Raw genomic sequence first — 22,094 nt, 5'->3', positions numbered from 1 at the left:
TTTAATCCTATAAGTTTCTACTTTTTAGAAGTATTAGAACTGAAATTTTGTATTTTAGAATTAAATTTTTTTTGTTTTAAATTCTAGTTATTAAATACAATACTGAATTCTAATTTCTCAATTTCAGTTTTAATATTTCTAAAAACAAACATTATCTTAAGAATTTTAATAATTAATCAGTATGAGTAAATAGTTAAATCAATTTTTAAAAAATCATTCATTTTTTAAATTGGTTTTCGAAAATTTTTTTAATTAAATTCATTTTTTTAAAATTTTAAGTTAGTCATGTTAATTTTTTGGTTACTTTTATTTCTAATGATGTTAGAGTTTGTTAATACGATATGTTAAATAACATCATAATACATATCTAATCGTCCTAATTTTATAAACTTATTATATTAATAGTCAATTAAAATTTTTAGGTATATATTATGATGTCACTTAACATATTATATTAACAAATTTTAATACTACTAATAAAAAAAATACAAAAAAACTAACATAATTAATTTAAAATTTTTAAAAAATAAATTTAATTTTTTAAAAACTAATTTAAAAAACGAATAATCTTTCGTCCACGAATTTGAACCTTTTTCCTAATTAGTATACTACATAAACAAAAAACGGATATTAGATTATTAGAAATGTATAGTTTTATCAATGTCCCTAACCTTTCTTATTTCAAAGCAGAAGTTAGAAAGGTATAGTTTTAATTTAATACATGGATATGTATGTATAAGGGTCAACGGATATTAGTGTTCTTTTATATGCTTAATGCATGGTAACCAGTATGTTTTGTACAAGAAAATAATCAACTCCTTCTAGAAAAGAAAGATAAACCAAGAAACGACACAAACACTACCTTGCTTCTTGTGACAACAATAGGGGAAAACAATAAATGACGGGAAATTAAAATAATATAACCAGCAAGAAATCTCTCTTGACATGGTCTATATATAGTGACCCCACTTTTTTTTCTCCTAACAACATTATTTATAATATGTTTGCAAAATTTATTTTATGTGCACCACCACTACTACTACTACTATTCATTTTAAGTTATCATCATTTAACTGTTGTGAAATAGGATAAATCATATATGTATATTTGCTTAAATTTAAAATCGCATTCTATATATATATATATATCATAAAATAATAATAGAATAAATCTTAAATAGATAACAAAATGAGCTATCATACATTATTTTCACGTTTACTTATCAATTTTTTTCTTTTTCCATTGTCTATTAATAACAAAGTCTTGAGACCGGTATAGCCCAAGAAATTTTCTCCTTATAATAAATTAATAACCACATCATATACCTTTCATTACTACACATAAAAAAAATCTAATAAAAAGAATTTAAATATATTTTTTTAATTAACCATACTAACTATATATACTAAAATCATCAATTATTAAAATTAATTATTAATATAAAATATACATTAAAAATAAATTAAATTATACATATATTTATACAAATTAAAAATATATATGACTAATTTTAGTATACAGATAGTATTTTTATTTTTATTTATTTTCCTTTCACCTAATTTATTTTCTCTTCTTCTTTATTAGACCGTACCAATTTTCCTTCACCACACAAAGAAACAAGAAAATAAATGATTCTTTATATTTTATATGAAAATTATTCTCCACTAATATTGTGTATGCAAGAGAGGAAACTTCAATATATATGTCCCTCTATATATAATATGGTTCTGCATACTTTATTATTTCAATTATTCTCTCATCAGTAAACTGCGTCCTATATATATGTGCTGCATTGTTCTATCTCAAAGTTAGATCCAATAAATCTCTCTAACCCAATAATGGAAGGCAAAATTGCATTAAAGAATTTGCTTCAAGTTCAAGAATTTGCATTGAATTCCACTCATGATTCCTCCTCTGTTAGTAATAATACTGTAAGTTTCTATATATTTTCCATGTGATGTGTTGTTATTGCATAATTAATAACAATTCTTGAATGATTTGTGCATCATCAGCTAGGATCTACTCTTTTGAGTTTGAGCTTGAATCCTCAACAAAATCAAGATCAGTCTCATACCCAAGTAAGTAATAATATAAAGATGAATTTCATTTATTAATTTGGGTACATACTACAAAGAGAATAATTAAGTGTTAATTATTTTTAATTAATAAGCATATGTGATGAATAAAAAGTAGTTTTAATTTGTTTGTGATTGAATTGGGTTTTAATTAATTAGTTGGAAGTGCTGAAAAAGAAGCTAGAGGAAGTGAAGAAGGAGAATCAGAATCTAAGAATTATGCTGAATCAGATTAGGGAACACTATGGAGTTCTTCAAAATCAGTTATTGCTGGCGATGCAGTGCCACCAATTATCTTCATCCTCGCCTACAATAATTAATCATGACCTCAAGGCAAGCTTTAATTAATAAACTTGAAGAAATTCTTTTAATTTGTTTTCTATATATATAATATATGCTTCTATATATGATTAACTTGAATGGTGAATTTTTTTATAATTCAACTTGGTCAACGGATATTTTTCAATATAAAAATATACTTGATCAATATATATATTAAGAAATATGCATTGCTTTTTGAACAAAATGATGATTAAATGAACAAACTACTATATATGTATGCGTTCATAATTTTTAGAATGACAATAGAGAAGAAATGTTGGAGAGAAAAATGTTACCCACCACCCGGAAATTTGGTTTTGATGTTAAGAATGAAATGAGTAAGCACATAGCATCACAAGAAGCAAAAATATTGGAGGATCAACTACCATCATTTGAAGCTTCTTGTAATAAGAAAGCTAGAGTGTCCATAAGAGCAAGATCAAATTTTTCTATGGTATGTATGGATTTATTATATCTTTTTGTTCTAAGCTAAGGAATTTATGGTAGTGAATTTTGGATGAAAATATCTATCATTTTATGCAATTTAGTTGACTAATAAGAAGTGCGATTGATTCTCAGATGGTTGATGGGTGCCAATGGAGAAAATATGGACAAAAAACATCAAAGGGCAATCCTTGTCCTCGAGCCTACTATCGTTGTAGCATGGGACAAACATGTCCAGTTCGTAAGCAGGTTCATCCACATGTTTTTATTTTAATTTTTTTTAATAGATTTATAGTGTGAAGATTCAATTTTATATAAATCAATTTGGGTTGGTTTAGTAGTTATCTCACTAGTCTATTTAAGTAGGTATTGAGAGTTTGAATTTTTTTTTATACATATACTAACTTATTAAAGAGTGATAAACTCTTAAATAAAACTTCAGTGCATAATGAATTAATCTTTTAACTTATCAAATTGAAAAAAAATTAAATCATAAAAAACAAAAAAAAAGTTCAATTTTATTTGCATGCTTATCTAGAATTTATTATCTTATATATAGAATAGAATATTAGTTGCTTTTCATTTCATAGCAATGAAATGGCGATAAATTCGATTAACTAAAATATCGCAACATTTATACCTTAATCTAAATATCATTAATTTAATTTAATATCTATCATTTATGAGTTCTAGGGAGATAATAAACTATTTGTAGAATGTATATAATGGGCTATTGAGTTACAAAATGAACATAGAGATAATAAACATCCCTCATATTATCTAAAATAATCATCTGAGTACTAGGGATAATAAACATCTTCCCAAAAGTTTAAACTGATTTTTGGGTTTATTAAGGATCGAACTCTTAACTTTTCGGATCTAGAGCTCTAATACCATGTCATGATACCACTCATCGCTAATGGGAAAAGGTAACACTAATAGTTATATCTCTAATACTCTCTAAACCTCCATTGTACACATTGTATAAATATTCAATTGGCTCCTCATACTTTTTCATAATTTCTCATAATTATATATTTATTACGACATATATAATTATTCTAGTAGCAATTAATAAATATAATAAAATAAAATAATTTTAGATTAATTTAAGTTTATTTGTATTGTTTCTCAAATATTTTTTATATCTTTCTTACATTTACATTCAGTTTCCTAATTTATGGTGAATTCTCCTTTTCGAGGGACATGTAATAACTTGAAAAGGTGGGAATTTATGTACAGTTATATTGATGTGAAGTTAATAGTTAAAAATTGTTAAATAATTTTAAAAATTTGATTAAATTATCATTTAATAACTCTCAATTCTCAATTTTACAGAAAGACAACAAATTTTCACCACTTAAAAATATGTTTCCTCAACATTTGAATACAAATTGTAACAGAGAGAATGTTGAATAACAATGTAACAGGTGCAAAGGTGTGCAATGGATGAGAGAGTTGTGATAACAACGTACGAGGGGAATCACAATCATCCACTCCCAGAAGCAGCAAGATCCATAGCCACCACAACAACATCAGCATTGAACATGTTCCTTTGTGGCTCCATGACCACCACCACAACTAGTAGTACATCACTTTCACTATCTTCTACTTCATCATCATGTCCTACTCTAACACTGGATTTAACTACTCAACAACCCTCCAATGATATTATTGCATCACAACAACCATTACTATTCCCTCTGCCTCTAAATGCTTCCTATACTCAAGAAAACAACCTTGCCTTGGTGGATCTTGTTACTGCAGCTTTAACCAACGATCCTTCTCTTAAGGAAGCATTACTTGCAGCTTTTTCCTCTCTCACTCACAATAATAACACCATAATCAATGAACATGTTTAGGGAGAGAGAGGTACGTATGTTTTACTAGTGTAGTACTATGAGAATATACCAATATTATGACATGAAATTTTGTGTTTAATTACCTGTAAATGAAATTCAAGAACAAAATTAAATGACGTTCTTGAGTAAATTTCATCACTCTATCTGCCTTCAATTATATCAGTAACATTAGTAAATCTTAAAGAAGTGATGATGATTAGTGATAATGCATCATGCAATTTCCAAAGGGCTATTTCATCAAATTTTTCCTTTGCCATTAAATGATGTTACAACCAATTAAGGATTTGGTTCGGAGGAGACATATAATAATTAATAGAGAAATGTTAGAAGATATAAGAATTCATTATCTTTGACTATCACTTAGCATTAATTCAATTTTTTTAATTTAATTATTTAACAACATATTTTATTATATATTTTTAAACATTAACAATTAACTGATAATTAAAAATAATAAATTTTGATAACTTTTAGCATTTCTAATTTTAAACAAATTTACCAAATGTGGAAGGAAGTGGAGTTGGCCACAATGGCAGGTCAAGTGAAATTATTTGCAAAGAATAATAATCTTGTGTCCCATAACCAATGGTTTGAAACTCTTTGGTCTTCAAGTTCCCATAAAATATGCGATGATTAAATTGAAACAACACAACATCACCATGGTACGGATGAAACCCTCTCACTCTAAACACTCCATAACCAACTTCATAAACTCCTTCTCTTCCTCTCAATTCATCCCTCACTGAACTTTCATCTTGTGCTGGAACACAAACCTCATGCAACAAACACCAACCATTCTTCTCTTCATTCAGCTCCCACACCTTCACCAAAGATGAAAAAGAAGAGAAACAACTCAGTCTAATCTTTCCACAGGAGACACCAACATGACCCGTATAACAAATGTTCCTCCGATCCGAGCCACCCGGAAATTCAATAATGTTGCACTCATTTTCGTTGCAAAAAGGATCATACACCAAAATATTCTCCTTTCCCATGAAGTAAAGCTTCCCTCCATGTGCAACCGGGTCAGAAAGAATAGTTGGTCGCGTGAAACTCGAACCGTTCCTGCACGAAACAAGTTTTGTTGTCCATTGTCCGGTCTCTGAAGAAAAAATTACTACTTCAAACTCTGACTTTTTTATACCTCTTAAAAACTCACATACTGTACCTTCGAAAAGAGGTATACGTACAATCCTAAATCTTAAACCCTGAACAGAATTATTAACAGAGACTAAGTCGATGTTTCCTTCAATATTGTAGTAAGGTTCGCAAAGAAATCCCTCGAGTGCGTGGCCGAGACTATTTTTTAGTAGGTTTTGGCCCCTAAGCGGTGGCGCGATAGGAACAACTTTAAGACTTTTCTTTGTGAGGGGATTGCAAACAAAGTATAGTCTCTCGTGTGGTGATTTTCTGCATAGAAACAAGCCGTTAGAGAACCCTACGATCTTTGAATATTTGTTGTAGCGGTTTCTTAGTCTTGTTGGTGGTGGTTCATCGCTTTTCGAGTCGAACTTGGGTCCTAGAAAGCTCAAGGACAAATGGTTTTGAGGGTTAAAAGAAAGATCACCATGAATATTGTGGGGGAGGAACAAGACTAGTTTCTTGCGCCTAGAGAGGGAGCATAATCGCCATTCTTTCTGGCATTCGTGGTGGTTCATACGAAGGAGGAGTTTGTGGTGGTGAAGGATGGATCTTTCAATGAAAATGTGGTTTGAGATCAAATTGAAGAACCGTTTGGATATTGATTTGCATCTCAAGGTTGTCTTGTAAGGAAGACGAGAATATATTTCGATCAATAAATCATCTGATAAGTTTTCCATCATGTAATGAAAATGTAGCAATTCTCGAAAGAAATTAAACAACCTAACATATATATCAAACAAAATGAATTGCAGTAGTTTAATTAATTTGCACGTTCTGATATCAATTCTTCTTCTCTTATAAATATATATATAAATATTATGAACTAGTCCGTGTTTTGACAAGTATACATGTATGTGAAGTTTGAATTTTTAAGATATGAAATAGTCCTTATTGCTTGACAACTAAGAAACCAGGTATGAATTAGTCCAACGCAAGATAAAAAATACACTATTCTATATAAAATTTATACGAATCCTTTAACAAATAGCACCAGTGGTCTAGTGGTAGAATAGTACCCTGCCACGGTACAGACCCGGGTTCGATTCCCGGCTGGTGCAGTTTCTTATGATTCTCATTTTTTCATCCAAGCTAATCATGTTTGTGAAAAAATAATAGCATAGAAATTCTTAAGGGTGAATCATGTAATAATGTAAAGCCTTTTAATCTTTTTTGTCCCATTAAACAATTAGTAAGTGCAATAAATTATGACTAAGCACTAAACAGCTTCAGCAAATCCTATACGGAGATTGCCATAGTCAAACACGGTGTGATATGCCCCCAAAAAAAGATCTCCAAGAACCCTGCAATCATGATGCCACAACTTTCATACATACTACATAATAAGTATGCAACTAATTAGTGTATAGATATAAATTAAATGTATACCAGAGAGGACCCTGTGGAGGATGCACATCTAGAGCAACAAAACCACCATAGCATACAGTTGAGCACCCTTCTTCAACTTTTAACACATACTGTCAAAGAAATCTGATTTGATGAGAAATTGTAAGTAACCAAATATGGATTGCAACAGTCAAAAGAAACCAATCTGACCTGTTGTGGAGAGAGTGGAAATGCCTTGTTCCCAATCATGAATGTAATTGGAGGCATGGTTGAAATGCTATTGCAGTCTATAAATGATTGTCCTATGGGATTTGGAAGCTTCTCACACAGCTAAGTTAAACACAAAAATAGCTTGTTAAGTCCTAAAGTGATTCACTAGAAAGTAAATAATAACAAATAAGACACTTCTTATATGTATGTATAAATCTTGTAGAACAACAACTACCTCATCCACATGTTTTAAGATTTTCTCCTTTGCATTCCTTTGCTTAAGCTGAACTTGAATCCATAGCACAATCATATCACAAAATGTACAAAATGGGCTCTCCCTGGTTCCTGTCTCGCCCCAAGTTTCGTTATCTACCACTGTTTCAATGAATTCACTGCAGATTGTAGTTTTTTCAACTTGTGTTAAGAGAACTGAAACAAAGTAATGTATCTCCCAAGAATCAATAAGAGGAAAATGAAGGTTTTAATGTACTTCTTTGTACGAGAATGAGATCCATTGCGCGAGCAGAGTCCAAGGTCGACGCATACAATTTCAGGTCTAATCTGAAGACATAAGAATTAAGATATGTAAAGGATAGGTAACATTCCAATACAGGTGTGGATAATCAATCATATAAGGAGACAAAGACAGAGAACAAACCCCAGAGGTTACGAATTTCCATATAGTATCTCCATAGGTATGGACAATGTTTTTACATTCAAAACTCACATATCCTTCTGCTCCAATAGCATGATTAATTTGAGCCACAATACTCTGCACATAAGAACTAGTGAGCAAAAGACACCAGAAGAAATTGAACAAGAAAAAACATCATGATAGTTGTGCAACGTTTCGGATCATACAGTTGGACCAGCAATTAAGGATTTCCCTGAATCAATGATGGCAGAACAGCCACCCTCACATAACCCTGTGCAAATTCAGATTTTATATTGTAAGTCATGTCTATATTGGAAATGGAAGAGGTGATTAAAAATATAAACACATGGCAGATAAACACAATACAGAACAGAATTGTAAGGGAACCTGAGGAATCTTTAGCAAGTCGAATATCATCGAGCTCAATCTGCATATGAAAACAATAAAAATAAATATTTGACATGATTGATTGATAAGATTATAAGCTACAAAGAATGTAAATGAAGCTGTGAAAACAGTGTTATAGTACCTGCCAATAACCCTTTCTAGAAATTGGAACATAAGTGTGGTCACCCCTAAAGTGCTTCCAATCAATACCACCAAAGACAATCTCACCTCCTATCTTTGCCATTGGATCTTGGTTTAGCCAAAGAGAGAAAATCTTTTGACCTGTATGACCTTGTTCAATCATATTATACCTGTATTTATAGAACTAATTAGTAATTACTACTGAAAAAGAGGATTATGTTTTTCTCATTATGAAAGGGATTAATAAGAATTCGGATTATGTGTCAAGGTACCACACTGGTGTAACTTCTCCAACTGAAAAATTCTGGAATCCAAGTCCAAGTATCCCATCAAAATGCATGGCTAAAAATTCCAAAGATCCTTCCTTTGTAATCTCGGCGAATTCCTGGGGGAAATCAGAGATCAACTCATAAACATATTTGAAGCATATTAAACTCAATCAAGGACAAGAATGGTTAAGATTTAAAAGGAATTTCAAGATAGTGACCTGATCTCTGATGATCATATCCCCAATTTTCACATAATCTTGACTGAAGAAGCCATAAATGGCTCCACGACCAATCGGAATTTTGCATGGTGTTCCTGGAAATTTCCAATCAGAACATTTGAGAATTAGCATTATAACAAACAGAAGCCAGATGTAAGAACTTCAAAAAGGAAACAGAATAATCCAAAAGTTCCAGTTACCTATTTTCTTATAGGTGCTAGAAAGCTTTGACCTGTATTTAGAATGAATAATGCAACCGATCTGCATATAACCATATCTTGATTTTAATTAAGATTGGACAAAGAAAACAAAACTGAAAGGAAAATGTCCAAATTCCATCAGAAGAACATTGGTTAACTTACAGACATAATGCATTTTGAAGAAGGGACCCAAAGATTCGAGCTTCCGGTGTCAAAAACAACCTTGAAGCTTTGTGGAGGTGATCCAATACCAATCTCCCCAAAATATTGTGCATCAAGATAATTCTTCAGATACACTCCATCAGCTTCTAGATGATTCTTACTAACAACCTCTTTGATCCTTGCAGAACTAAGACTCTTAGTGTCTAAATTCCTTCTTTTAAGCCTAACCCTCATTAATCCATCACTAGGAGCTTTGCAAGCCATGGATGCAGAACATGCCCATAGACACATCACAACCAGCAAATACTTGAAACCCATGTTTTATAATACTCATCTGATTTAAATTCAACATGTTAAACACAGTTCCATCTTTCAATAGAAGTAACATCGAAGAGTTTTTGCTTCATCATAAACAATCATGACAAAAGCAATGCATCATAATGCCTTAAACTATTAACTTGAAAGAAACTAGTACCTGAGAATGATGACTCACTCCTTGATTAAAAGCACAGAACCACACAGCATAACAGAGGTGTAAACATACCATCCATATATAAATCAAACCATGATACGGAATAAACAATTGGGTATGTTAATATGAACAAAAAATCAAAGCTTGATAAGGAACAATTTTACACTCTGCATGGAAACCACCGCGTAGTTTCGCTTATGATAATGAAGTTTACCGTACAATAAACAAGGAACTTAGCACTTTGCAAGTTCTGATTAAAATAGAGAGGTTTATGCGAAACTAGACAGTGTCTTACATGGAAGCAGAGTTAACCACGTTAGTAAAAGGTTAATAAAAGAGAGAGGTACTTGCATTGTTTGATGTTATATTATTATTCTTCCAACTTGTATGCAAATTTCTTGCATGACAACAATTTTCTCAGTTATGTCATGCCACCAACACCTACGTGTGTTTCACTCTTACCCTTGTAGATACAATTAAATGATTAATGGTGTTATCTGATATATAAAATGAATGAAAAATGTTAAACTTACATTTTTTTTTCCGTTTGATGAATAATATTTGTTTTTCTAGTGGGTTTGGTACGGTTGTTATTAATAGAAATATTTTTGCATATGAAAGTATGAGGTAATTTTTTTATTTAGTAAATTAAAAAGTTGAGAATTTTTCACTCTTTTTTAGAAGCGATGAGAAATTCTTAGATGTTAACCTGAGATTTTTTTTTAAATACAAAAAATATATAAATTTTCTAAATGTACACAGCATAAAACGCTTTCCAATTTATGCTTGTGGACCATTTTGGTGGGCAATATAAGAGACCTTCGGACCGTGAAATTTGGGATTTTGTCGATGTTTTTGGAGAGCAGAGTGATGCAACAGCCTTAATAGGAAGAGAAAAGGAGAGCAGAGAAGAGAAGAGAATAATGCAATTCAGCCAATTCTTGAAAGCTGGTGTTATATACCTGTTTTTTTAAGGTTTAATTCTCTCTTACCAATTTCAACTAGGATATTGTAGTTATTTTTTATAACAAGGATATTATAATTATTTTTTATAAAAAAAATAATATTAATTTAGACCGATTTAAGATTTGTTTCACCATTTTTTTGGTCAAATTAATTTGTCTGACCTAATTTTGATAAAAATAACACGATTTAATCAATTATATGTGTTAAATTTTAATTATTAAAAAACATCTTTAAAAAAAGACGTTTTAGACGTCTTTATTTGAGTGGCTCCCTTTAAACTAATGTATGCAAATGGGTTGACATGAAAGATAAAATAAATATCACTTGATTTATTTTGTATTTATATAATTAAGTTTTACATTAATGATATCTTATAAGCTCTTGCTAGCATTGGTTCTAAAGACATATTTTCAGAAATTTATAAAAGAAAATATTTTATTGAAAGTTATTTTGCATTAAATGCAATAAAAATTTATAAGATTTATATTATCATCTTCTTAAAATGTATTCTTAAAAATACAAGATAGACAAATTCTATTTTATAAAATGATATTTTCTATTTTCTTGCATAAAAGCGTTGAGATGAAAAAAATAAAAAAAATCTATAATTGATGAATTTTAACAATGTGTATTTGTCTGTCTAATGAATTTAATTTTAATATATTAATAGTATAAAAAAATTAGACACTTAATAAAATTTATGTGTTTAAATAATATTTTAAATAATAAATTTAAAAATTTGTTACTTTTAATCATATAACTACATAATTAGATGTTGGTATAAATTTTTTTTTATACTTTAAATGTGTGGAAATTAAATTCCATTCTAATTATTCTATTTACAAGCACATGTGCATGAAAAAATAGATACATATTTATCAAGAGAAATAATCTTTTGAATGAGTTATAACTTTTGATAATTTGAGACCAGAATTAGAGGATAATTTTGTGTGAGAACCATGATAATACCAAGACCACACTTAAATGTAATAAAATTGTCCTTAAATTTCGGTTAAGAAATAAAATTGTTATATGTTTTACCTGATTACTTTCGTATTTGTCTCTTGTTTTGTTAACTGTGTCATAAATTATAATGTTTGTCTCACCAGTGGCATATAATTTAGTATTTTACAAGCAACTTAAATGAGATAATTGAGATATTGGAACACAACAAAATGTTACATACCATCAAAATCGACTTGTGTTTTCAAATACAATAATTAGAACAGGTAAATGAATGTAGAATGCTAAAATCTTATTCAAAACAAACAAAAATATGCATTTTTTATTTTATATATATATGGTGAGATTTCTAGTGACCCAACAATAGGTGGCTAAGTATGGCTAAAAGGTTGATCAGCTAATCAATAAATGACATATGCCGAGGAATTTACGGATCATACATTTAAGGGAGAATATTGAGTTTAGTAAGGGCCATATATATTACTTGATCTAGCTGTTACAAATCGAACATCATAACTCGGCATTATCTATCATAACTCGACAATCTACGTTACTACTCGGCAGATTACGTTATAACCAGACTCAACAGATTATATCCCATAATAAAAATGTCCGATGTAACGTCATCACCCATCAAGACCTAGTTATTGCTCTTCAATTCAGAAGACCAACAGAAATGTAACCGACCTACCTTACTTCACCTATAAAGGTATGATATTTTATCTTAAAGAGACACATTGAATTCTCAATATTGACTTAAGTTTCGAAGTGTCTTTGCAGGTACTCCCCCTTGTTTCTTACTCACGTTTTGCGCGATTGGACATCTCCCCTGGAGTGAAGCTCGGACTTTCCCAAGGCTTAAAGATCGGCACCGAAGATAACAACTCGACGCCGACTCCCAGAGGCCTAGCTCCCCCCTTCAGATATCCATACAGAAACATTACTAATGACAAAAGAAAAAATGCAATGCAAAGAACTGTTTTTGTCTTCTGGGTCTTGTAGTAATTAGACAAAAAAAAAACTCATGTTGCTTCTTATTTAAAGAACAATAAAAAATTTAAGTCCAAAAGAAAAAAAAATGATGATAATAAAAAAAAAGATGGCTCACAAAAAAAAAACATATATATATATATATATATATATATATATTTGTGAAATATATTAATTTAATTACATATTTTTATTTATTTAAAAGTAGTTTTATTTATCCATAATAAATTTAAATGTTACTAAGATTTATCTTTTATATTATTATATTATAATTATTTAAAAATAAAGAAATTAGAGTATATTAAAAAATTATATCTTCATTGTTTTTTGTTATCAATTATTTTAATTTTTTCTTTTTGTTTTGTTTTATAATTTCGTCCACTTTCATTTTTTTTCCAAGGTAGATGTGGTTATTGGTCTTGAAAAATTATTTTAAAAACAAAAACATTAATATTTTAAATGTGTAATATATATTCGATTTGTTCTTTTTATCTAGTTAGTTTAATTTTTTATTGAGGTATTATCTAAAACTAAAAAGACAAATACTCACATGCAGTTTTTCTATGAAATTGATAGTTAAAAATTATTAATAATAATTTATTCAAAATTTTAAATATATAAAAATATCTAACGATTTTTAACTAATAATTTTATATAAAAATAACTACATATAAATTTCTACCAATTAAAGTAGGATGTAGCAGTTTGGACATCTTTAAAATGCTCTTTTACTATTAAATGATGTACTAATATTTAATTTGTATATAATGTAAACTCATAATTAAATTAAAAAAAATAGTTCTACTTATCTATTATACGAATAATCTAAATATATAAAATATTTTGAAATTAAAAATAATAAATATCTATCTATTTAAATAAATATTGATAAATTTAAGATTGATAAATTTAAGATTTATAAATATTATGAATTTTATTCATTGTAATGCATATTAAACTATTAATATTTTTTATTGTATTTATGTCCTCTTTTTCTGTTTTCGATAACTCTATCCTTTTTTAGTAGTCTTCCACTCCCCCTCCTTCCCTCAAAGGAATAAAACAAGTATAATATAAAATTAAGTGACTAATTCAAAAAAGAATAAATCAAATATATATTATACATTTGAAATAGAAAAAGTCCAGGAACTAACACTATTATAAGCAAACTAAGTCAATTTTTTTTATTTTTAATTTTAGAGTAAAGTATCATTTTTGTTCCTAACGTTTATGATAAGTCTTAAAATTATCCCTAACATTTAAATCTTCCTATTTAAGTCTTTAATGTTTTAAAATTGGTTCAATGTTGTCCTGCCGTTAGAAATCTGTTGACAAAATTGACGACGGGACAAAATTGAGATGATTTTAAAATGTTAGGGACTTAAATAGGACGAAAATGTTAGAGACAAAAATAATACATAAAAATAAATTTTAATTTTATCTTTGAATAAAATCAATTTTTTACTGTACATAGTTATTCAATTATTTTTTAACCACATCTAAGTAAATTAAACTTAATTGAATAACTATGTACCATAAAAAATTGATATTAGCGAAGGATAAAATTAAAATTTATTTCTATGTATCATTTTTTTATCCAACGTTTTCGTCCTATTTACGTCCCTAACATTTTAAAATCGTTTCAATTTTGTCCTGCCGTCAATTCTGTTAACAGATCCCTAACGGTAGGACAACATTGAGTCAATTTTAAAACGTTAGGGACTTAAAGATGACGATTTAAATATTAGGGATAACTTTGGAACTTACCCAAAACGTTGGGGACAAAAACGATACTTTACTCTTAATTTTAAAATTTAAAAAATTAGAATAGTGAGAATTTTTTTTTAATAACAGGCCCGTTTTTTAATTAGTTGGTTTAAGTTAGTTTTCTCCTAATTAGGTTCAGTTTGGGTAACTAACTTAATTAAGTTCCTTTTGATAAAATAACTTAAACAATAAATGACTCTGTTAAAAGTAACTTATAAATAAGTTATTTTGTGTTTGGATTTTTAACTCTAAAAGTGCTTATTTTAAAGAAATGTAATGAAAAGTAGAAGTATTATGAGAGAAGTCATTTTTTTTAACTTCTCTATAAGCTCCAAAATAGTTTCTTAAAAAGTTGCAATTTGGTTTTGAAAATTGCACCCGACATTAATACTACTACTTTTCATAAGTCAAAAGTTAAAAAAAGCTACTTCTAAAGTTTTCAAACGGGCCCTTAGTTCTCTAGCAAAATCGTTTGAGATATAATTTTATGTCTTTGTTTTAAAATAATTATCCAAAACCAATAACTGTACCAATGTTGAGAAAAAATTGAAAGGAGACGAAATTTTAAAACAGAACAAAAAAATGTTAAAATAATTGATAACAAAAACAATGAAAGTATACCTCTTTTAGTATAATCTAATCTATTTATTTTTTAAAAATTGTCCAAGTAATATAGTAATATAAAAATAAATCTTAGTAACATTTAAATTTATTATGAATAGATAAAGCTACTCTTAAATAAATAAAATTATGTAAGTAATTAGTATTTAATTATAATAATTAAATTTTTAATATAAAATCACATTTTTTGTATTTTTATTTATAATTTTTTATAATATATTTCACAAATATAAAATATTTAAATAAAATAAATTCATCATCGTGTCTCTCTTTCATTATTATCGTTTTTATTATTTTTTTTAGATTTTTTTTTTGTTTTTCACGGTACTCCTCAGTTCGGCAGGTCAATGATGCTGCTCACTGGTGCAAAATTTATAACCACAAACTAACCAGCAAGTGCACCGAGTCGTACCAAGTAATACCTCAAGTGAGTGAGGGTCGATCCCACGAGGATTGATGGACTAAGCAACAATGGTTAAGTGATTTACTTAGTTAGACAAACAGAAAATAGTGTTTGAGAGTTCAAAAAGCGACAGAAGACAGGCAAGTAAATAAGTTGGGAATAAAGTATGGAGAAACAGTTAAGGCTTCAGAGTTATCTATTTTCCGGATTGACTTTTCTTATTAACTATTTTAATCATGCAAGATTTAATTCATGGCAACTATATGTGACTAGACCCTAATTCCTTAGACCTTTCTAGTCTCATCAACCGCCAATTCTTTGGTCAATTTATTCCAATTAGAAGGTGAAACTTAATTCTAGTTTATATACCACAAAAATCCTAATTACCCAAATATAAGAGGATTATATGTCCCGTATCCCGTTAAGTCCAGATAATTATAATTTAGGAGAAATTGTTTTCAAGCTGCTGTTCAAGTAAAGAGCTTTTCCAAGTTATACAAGAACTCAATTAAAAAGAGGGTCATACTTCCGTTCCACCCAAATTCACAAGATAAAGAACGAAAACAATCCTTAAAATATAAATCAATACATGAATTAAAATAGAAAAATAATAGTATCAATCCATACAATAGACAGAGCTCCTAAACTTAACAGTGGAGGTTTAGTTGCTCATGGTTCAGAGTGGAAAACTAGGATTGTAAATTGGACTTAGATGGAATGAAAAGTTAACTAATGTTGGGATCCCGAGAAGAGAAGTTTCTTTTCTCTTTTATATCTAATCCTAATTAATTTAAAATCTATTTTCTAAAACTAAAATAATATCTTTTCCTCTTTTAAAATAAAAGTTTAAATAAGAATTAAAATCAGCGTTTTCTGCACGTGGTGCATGTCACGTGTACACGTCAGTCACGCGTACGTGTCAGGTACGCGCACGCGTCGCTGTGCAACTTCGCTTTTCAAGCGTACGCGTTAGGTACGCGCACGCGTCGCCATGGAAAGCTCCAAATCACGCGCACGCGTCAAGTACGCGCACGCGTCGCTCCTCGCTGTCATCTCCTTTAATTCTTGTGCTGATTCCATTTGTGCAAGCTTCCTCTCCATCCTCTAAGTTGTTCCTGCCCGATATAGCCTTATTCTCTTTTTCTGCGGAAGCTCCATCAAATCCAACCAAATGCTACATAAAATAAACAGAATTTCACAAGACTCAAAGTAGCATCCATAGTGGCTAAAAGATAATTAATTCTTAATTAAACTCAACAAATTAAATGCAAATTCACTAGGAAAAAATAGGAAAGATGCTCACGCATCACTGACTAATGGATTACTGCATGTAAAAGGCGGAATTCGAACCCATAACACTTATTTAAAGGGATTAGTGAGCTAACTATTAGACCAATTCAACTTATTATTTTTTTGAGAAATGCTATTTGTACACCAAAATCAGCCAATAAAATCAGCCATCAATGTATTTATATATAAATACATGTGTGATTTAATTTATTTTCAATATATATTTATATTTTAACATGTATTTTATACTGATAGCTGACTTTGATAGCTAATTTTAGTGTACACGTAACATAACTCTATTTTTTTTAGACATTTTATTGTTCTTTAATAAGGAAGTTACAAGGATTTTTGTTTCTCTTTGCTAGGGGTGGAAACAGGCCAGGCCAGACCAGGCTTTGCTCTTAACAGGCCCGGCCTGTCATACAGTTGATTGGCCTGAGCCTGGCCTGTAGCCTGTTATAGGCTCTTTATAAAGTACTAGGCCTGGCCTGTTATTCAGCCTGGCCTGGCCTGAAGCCTGTTAAAAGGCCTGCTAATTTTTTTTACAAAAATAAAAATATTATTTAAAAACAATTATTTTTTAATAAAAATAGTTATATGTAATATGTCATATATTTAATATTTGTAAAAAATTTTAAACTTTTAACATATTTAAAATATACAAAAATATTTATAATAAAATATAATAAATTTAAAATATCTCATAATTTTATTAATAATAAATAATTATTTATATATTTAATTATATTTTAACAGGCCCAGGCAGGCCTGACAGGCCTATAAGGCTAATTAGTGAGCCTGGGCCTGGCCTATTAATGTATTAAGGCTTTTAAAAGAGCCTGGGCCTGTACCTATTTTATAACAGGCCAGGCCAGGCCAGGCCAAACACAGGCCAGGCTGCAGGCCCCTGGCAGGCCGCCTGGCCTTTTTCCACCCCTACTCTTTGCTCTCATGATACATAAGTTTTTTGGTTTGCCATTCTTAGGTAATTAATTTTCAATTTTTGTTCGATCACTATAAAAACTCACAAGAAAAAATAAAACATTGCATTTCCCCTTTTGCCCTGACAGTAAAAATTTTTCATTTATAATCCTCTACATTCCTTTAAATATATAATAATGAGTTCACTTACTACATGTCCACATATCATCCTTTAAATGGCCAATCAACCTTTAGCCATGCTTAGTCATTACTTGTTGAGCCACCATAGACGTCACCTATATATATATATATATAAACTTCGCTGATGGGAAAGGAGGGACAAAAAAGAATTTAAAATGCACAATACCATAAGAATTTAGTAATTTAAAGTGCCTTTGAATCCTAACTATGACCAAAAACTTTTCCATACTTCAAACTACTACCTAAATATCATACATAGGATAACTTCAGATAAATCACATATACTTATAGAAAATTCACATTTATTATGCAAATGAAACTCTGCAGGTTGTATTTTGGATACCACTGTCACCCAATTACACCACAGCCCACAAGTTATACATAATCACTTCATAAGCAATGATGATATGCATTGCTCAAGAGCTTTAATAATCAATAACCAGCTTCTGTGGATAGCCAACAACATTACATATATACACAAATGTAATAAGAATTCTTATGCAAAATAAAACTATGGACAATTTCTAATGTCAATCAAGCATCAAAAGATCCGCATGTACCTGTTCAGTTGATAGCACTCCAATGATGAAAAATATTGCATCACACTTTACCATCTTACTACAATTTATAGTTATTTCTTCCTCAATACTTGTTCATGACTCTGAAGTTTAGTTGAATTGTCACACATATAATGGTCATCTCGGAGAGAGTGTTTGAACCTTATAATGGATACTGAAAATACATGAACCTTCTCAATAGATAAGGGAATATTTGGATAACTAACATAACTCCTAAATAGGTTTCACTTCCGTTTTCCCAACATAGCATACAACTAGAGAAGCTGGTTAAGCAAAGTATGAGGTACAGAAGAAATCAGAGTAAACCACCTCAGAAATCAAAGATTCAATGTTATGATACCTACTTATACATAAAATATTTGCATTTTTTGTTCACAATAATAGATGTAGATCTTCCATAAGAGTCAGGCAAGAATAAAATGAGAACGGCTACTAAGTACTAACAGATAATATAACTGACCTAATATCAAACATACATTTAAAATACACGTGCATGTAATCTCTCTATAATACTAATGCAAGACAATAGCTTTTGCTGCTTTAAATGTCAACTTGTAAATACGTGAACATAATTATTATATACCCTCCACGTAGTGTAACAAATGGCATTTACATAAAAATCATATGACTTACCTGATCACAAAGCAGTTATATGTTGGCACAACATTGAATAAAGAAAGAGCATTCAAAAGGCTAAGATATGATGTATTCTAGAGAAGCTTCTCTCAAATGTGATATTCATAAGAGAAGTATTCCAAATCCTTATAAATTAAATATTAAAAATGAAAATGGTTTAGTCACTGTAGAATAAGCAATCCAACATCAAGAACAACAAAGCTTTATCCCACCAAATGTGGTTGGTTGTAGAATAAGCAATCCAATATAACAAAATTCCAAAAGTATATAGACATTACTGATCAGCTTATAATGAGAATCTCCAACTTCATTCTGTATGAAAAGAAAAGAAGTCATAGTATATCACTTGAACAAATGTTTTCTAAATTTTAACTTCTGCTCTTTATGATTAACTTTCTTTGCTTTTTATAGGTGCTGTTGGCTATGACCTACATCCTTGAACCAATATTTTTTATTAATAGCATTAAGGTTGAAGTGAAATAGGCTAAGCATTTATGGAAAATTTCAGTTGCTAGGGAGTTGTTTGGTTTGCGTTTTTAGTTTTTAGTTTTTGTTTTCTGTTTTTAACTTTTGCTTTCACTCTTCACTTCACAAAATCCTGAAAAGAGTTATCCTAACAAATGTGCTAACAACATTGAGGCTCAAGTAATGAAAAAAGGCTAATTTGGGGCAATGTTTTGTTACTAACGTTTTTCTATAGGAAAAAAAAAGTTTCATAGAGTGAAGTAAATGGTATAAAAGAGGGTAAGGCATCCTCATAACGAAACCTAAAATTAACAGTTAAATCTGGTATGCATAAACCAAGTAAGTTCTAAGCAAGAATACAAATCCCATTGTAAGTTGGACTAAGAAACACAAGAACCATGAGCAGAGCACCATTATTTGGCTACTAGCTATATGCTAGAGTAGAAGAATAGAGGCTAAGTACTTATGGGCTACTTTTGTTACAAGCTTTATGGACAACCACATTTTCCTTGCTAAGAGAAATGTGATTAAAATGAAACCATTAAATACATCGAAAAACATATCTTAATTAAGCATACTAGTTCAATAGTCTTTCTTTGTTTCATACTGACGGAAATATACAAATCTGAAAACACGACCTGTGCGTCAAAGCATTTGGAGAGAAGGCATATAGCAAATTAGGTGCATGCAAGCAAGGCTAGAATGTACTATTAAAAGAGACTGAATGAAACAGTTTGAACCAGGAAGCATATAGTTAAACAGGTTCAGGGAGACAGGGTATTACCACTTCCTACCACAAGAAAGGCACAGCATAAAGAGGCTGAAATAAGAAGTTGGGCATCCAAAAAGCCTTTCAAAAGGAATGATCAAATTCACATACTCATTTGATTCAAGCCAATACCAATATTATAAAGATTAAGCCAAATGAGTTGGGAGTTAACATCCCTGATGTAACAGATTAATTTGTAAAAAGAGATTGTCAACCAGATATCTCATAAACCAAGAAACACATTCAGAATTAGAGAAAAATCAGTAAACAAGGCCATCTATGTATTTAACATGCCAAGACTGAATTTGAATAAGGAAGAGACAAAGTAAACTGTACGAAGCTTCAATATCTGACTGATGCAAAGAATAAATCATAAAGCTGATCAACTAGCCCCTAATCAAAACCTGTTATCAATACAGTATCTAGGCCGAATCAGCAATATGATTAAGATCACAAGAAACAATTCTAATCATTTTTTCTTTTCTTTTCTTTTCTTCTATCTTATTTGCAAAATGATTTCATAGCAAAAGCGAAGTCAAAGAGTACGCTTTTAATTTGCGGGGAGCCGTTTCGGTTAAGCGACATTTCTCTTCTTCTTCTTCTTCTTCTTTTTCTTCTTTTTCTTCTTCTGCTTCTGCTTCTTCTTCGGCTGCTGCTGCTGCTGCTGCTTCTGTTCTTCGTTCTCCAACGCCACAATGCTCTCAAGGCTTTCCAGCGCCTCCCTAGCCTTATTCTTCGCAGCGGCAGCCTCCATGGCTCGCCGTTCCGCGTAAAGCCGCGACGCCGCGGCCGCCTTGCTCAACGACTCCGCGGAGATTTGAGCCGCGGCAACGAGAACCATGGCAGACTTCGGATCAAGCTCTTCGCCCTCGCGTCTCGGCCTGAAATACGAGAAGTTAGGGTCGGAGCAAGCCGGACACTTGAAAGAGGACGCCGATGGTCGTCCACTGTCGGAGGTGACGCAGGAGCGGTGGGCGATGGCGGGGCAGCGGAGGCAGAGGAGGCGGAGGTGAGGCGAAAGAGTTCTATCGTAGACTTGGAAGCAGATAGGGCAGAAGAGACCGTGGTTTTTCTTGAGGAGGCAATCGGTGCAGTAACGGCGGCTGCTGGCCTGGTAGCTGAGGCTGTGGAGGAAGGTGCCGCCACGCATAAAGGCGCCGCAGGTGTTGCATGACGACGACGGTGGCGGCAGAGGAGGGTTCATCGGAATAGCATTTGACGGAGGCGAAGAGCTCGTCTGTACGGTGGCGAGTGAGCTGAGCTGAGCTTAGCTGAGCTGAGCTGAGCTGAGTTGAGTGAGTGGGTCTCTAACGGTAACCCTAGAAAATCAAGATTCGGGAGGGTCTATGTGTTTGTGAAAATGGGGGAAATTGGAAATGTGAAGAATATCAACTGTTTTTGTTAATACTTAAAGATTAGGATAGAGATTAACTAACTTAGACACAGTTAACAGTTTCATAGTAAGAATTAAAATAAAAGGCTTTTTGTTGTAAAATAAAAGATATATATATAATAAAGATGTATAAATAGAAGACTCTAAAATTAAAATAATTAGCTCAATAATAATTTATATATATATAATAAAATTATATGTTGTAATGTATATATATATATACAAAGA

The 22,094-nt window shown here is 30.8% G+C and overlaps 4 protein-coding genes and 1 non-coding gene across 6 annotated transcripts; 2 read left to right on the top strand and 3 right to left on the bottom strand.

Annotated features, from left to right (window-relative positions):
* The first annotated feature begins 1,718 nt into the window (after positions 1 to 1,718).
* Positions 1,719 to 4,832, top strand: LOC107619524 (putative WRKY transcription factor 47). Of its 2 annotated transcripts, XM_016321820.3 has the most exons (6): positions 1,719 to 1,931; positions 2,013 to 2,078; positions 2,235 to 2,408; positions 2,653 to 2,850; positions 2,976 to 3,089; positions 4,271 to 4,832. In XM_016321820.3, the coding sequence occupies exons 1-6, from the start codon at positions 1,839 to 1,841 to the stop codon at positions 4,700 to 4,702; spliced, it is 1,077 nt and encodes a 358-aa protein (XP_016177306.1). In that variant the 5' UTR covers positions 1,719 to 1,838; the 3' UTR covers positions 4,703 to 4,832. The 2 variants fall into 2 exon arrangements, with proteins under 2 accessions (XP_016177306.1, XP_088357966.1); XM_088501840.1 differs by lacking the exon at positions 2,653 to 2,850 and having other exon boundaries at positions 1,735 to 1,931.
* A 250-nt stretch (positions 4,833 to 5,082) lies between these two features.
* On the bottom strand, positions 5,083 to 6,668 carry LOC107612597 (uncharacterized). The gene has a single exon (XM_016314290.2). The coding sequence runs from the start codon at positions 6,523 to 6,525 to the stop codon at positions 5,188 to 5,190; it is 1,338 nt and encodes a 445-aa protein (XP_016169776.2). The 5' UTR covers positions 6,526 to 6,668; the 3' UTR covers positions 5,083 to 5,187.
* Positions 6,669 to 6,832: 164 nt separating this feature from the next.
* Positions 6,833 to 6,903, top strand: TRNAG-GCC (transfer RNA glycine (anticodon GCC)). The gene has a single exon. It is a non-coding gene; the product is annotated as a tRNA-Gly (tRNA).
* Positions 6,904 to 6,972: 69 nt separating this feature from the next.
* On the bottom strand, positions 6,973 to 10,206 carry LOC107635625 (cyprosin). The gene is made up of 14 exons (XM_016339150.3): positions 9,907 to 10,206; positions 9,432 to 9,765; positions 9,270 to 9,330; positions 9,070 to 9,164; positions 8,855 to 8,967; positions 8,584 to 8,752; positions 8,442 to 8,481; positions 8,261 to 8,325; positions 8,058 to 8,171; positions 7,890 to 7,960; positions 7,635 to 7,791; positions 7,400 to 7,519; positions 7,232 to 7,320; positions 6,973 to 7,146 (listed from the first exon to the last, which is right to left on the bottom strand). Exons 2-14 carry the CDS (start codon positions 9,747 to 9,749, stop codon positions 7,062 to 7,064), a joined length of 1,497 nt encoding a protein of 498 aa, XP_016194636.1. The 5' UTR covers positions 9,750 to 9,765; positions 9,907 to 10,206; the 3' UTR covers positions 6,973 to 7,061.
* A 10,545-nt stretch (positions 10,207 to 20,751) lies between these two features.
* On the bottom strand, positions 20,752 to 21,871 carry LOC107619515 (uncharacterized). The gene has a single exon (XM_016321813.3). It carries the CDS (start codon positions 21,675 to 21,677, stop codon positions 21,048 to 21,050), a length of 630 nt encoding a protein of 209 aa, XP_016177299.1. The 5' UTR covers positions 21,678 to 21,871; the 3' UTR covers positions 20,752 to 21,047.
* Positions 21,872 to 22,094: the final 223 nt, after the last annotated feature.

Source organism: Arachis ipaensis, chromosome B1 (genome assembly GCF_059453495.1).
Source record: "Arachis ipaensis isolate K30076 ecotype BB chromosome B1, ASM5945349v1, whole genome shotgun sequence".
NCBI lineage: Eukaryota > Viridiplantae > Streptophyta > Magnoliopsida > Fabales > Fabaceae > Arachis > Arachis ipaensis.
Note: the sequence above shows the minus strand (reverse complement) of the source record. Positions and strands in the feature narration are given on the sequence as shown.

Excerpts from the sequence above, each read along its gene's own strand:
- LOC107619515 (XM_016321813.3), bottom strand. The coding sequence starts at position 21,677 with ATGAACCCTCCTCTGCCGCCACCGTCGTCGTCATGCAACACCTGCGGC.
- LOC107635625 (XM_016339150.3), bottom strand. The coding sequence starts at position 9,749 with ATGGGTTTCAAGTATTTGCTGGTTGTGATGTGTCTATGGGCATGTTCT. Across the intron at positions 7,961-8,057 it reads GGAAATTCGTAACCTCTGGG|ATTAGACCTGAAATTGTATG; the intron begins GTTTGTTCTCTG and ends TTATGTCTTCAG. Across the intron at positions 7,520-7,634 it reads TCTTAAAACATGTGGATGAG|CTGTGTGAGAAGCTTCCAAA; the intron begins GTAGTTGTTGTT and ends TGTTTAACTTAG.
- LOC107612597 (XM_016314290.2), bottom strand. The coding sequence starts at position 6,525 with ATGATGGAAAACTTATCAGATGATTTATTGATCGAAATATATTCTCGT.
- LOC107619524 (XM_016321820.3), top strand. The coding sequence starts at position 1,839 with ATGGAAGGCAAAATTGCATTAAAGAATTTGCTTCAAGTTCAAGAATTT. Across the intron at positions 1,932-2,012 it reads CCTCTGTTAGTAATAATACT|CTAGGATCTACTCTTTTGAG; the intron begins GTAAGTTTCTAT and ends GTGCATCATCAG. Across the intron at positions 2,851-2,975 it reads CAAGATCAAATTTTTCTATG|ATGGTTGATGGGTGCCAATG; the intron begins GTATGTATGGAT and ends ATTGATTCTCAG.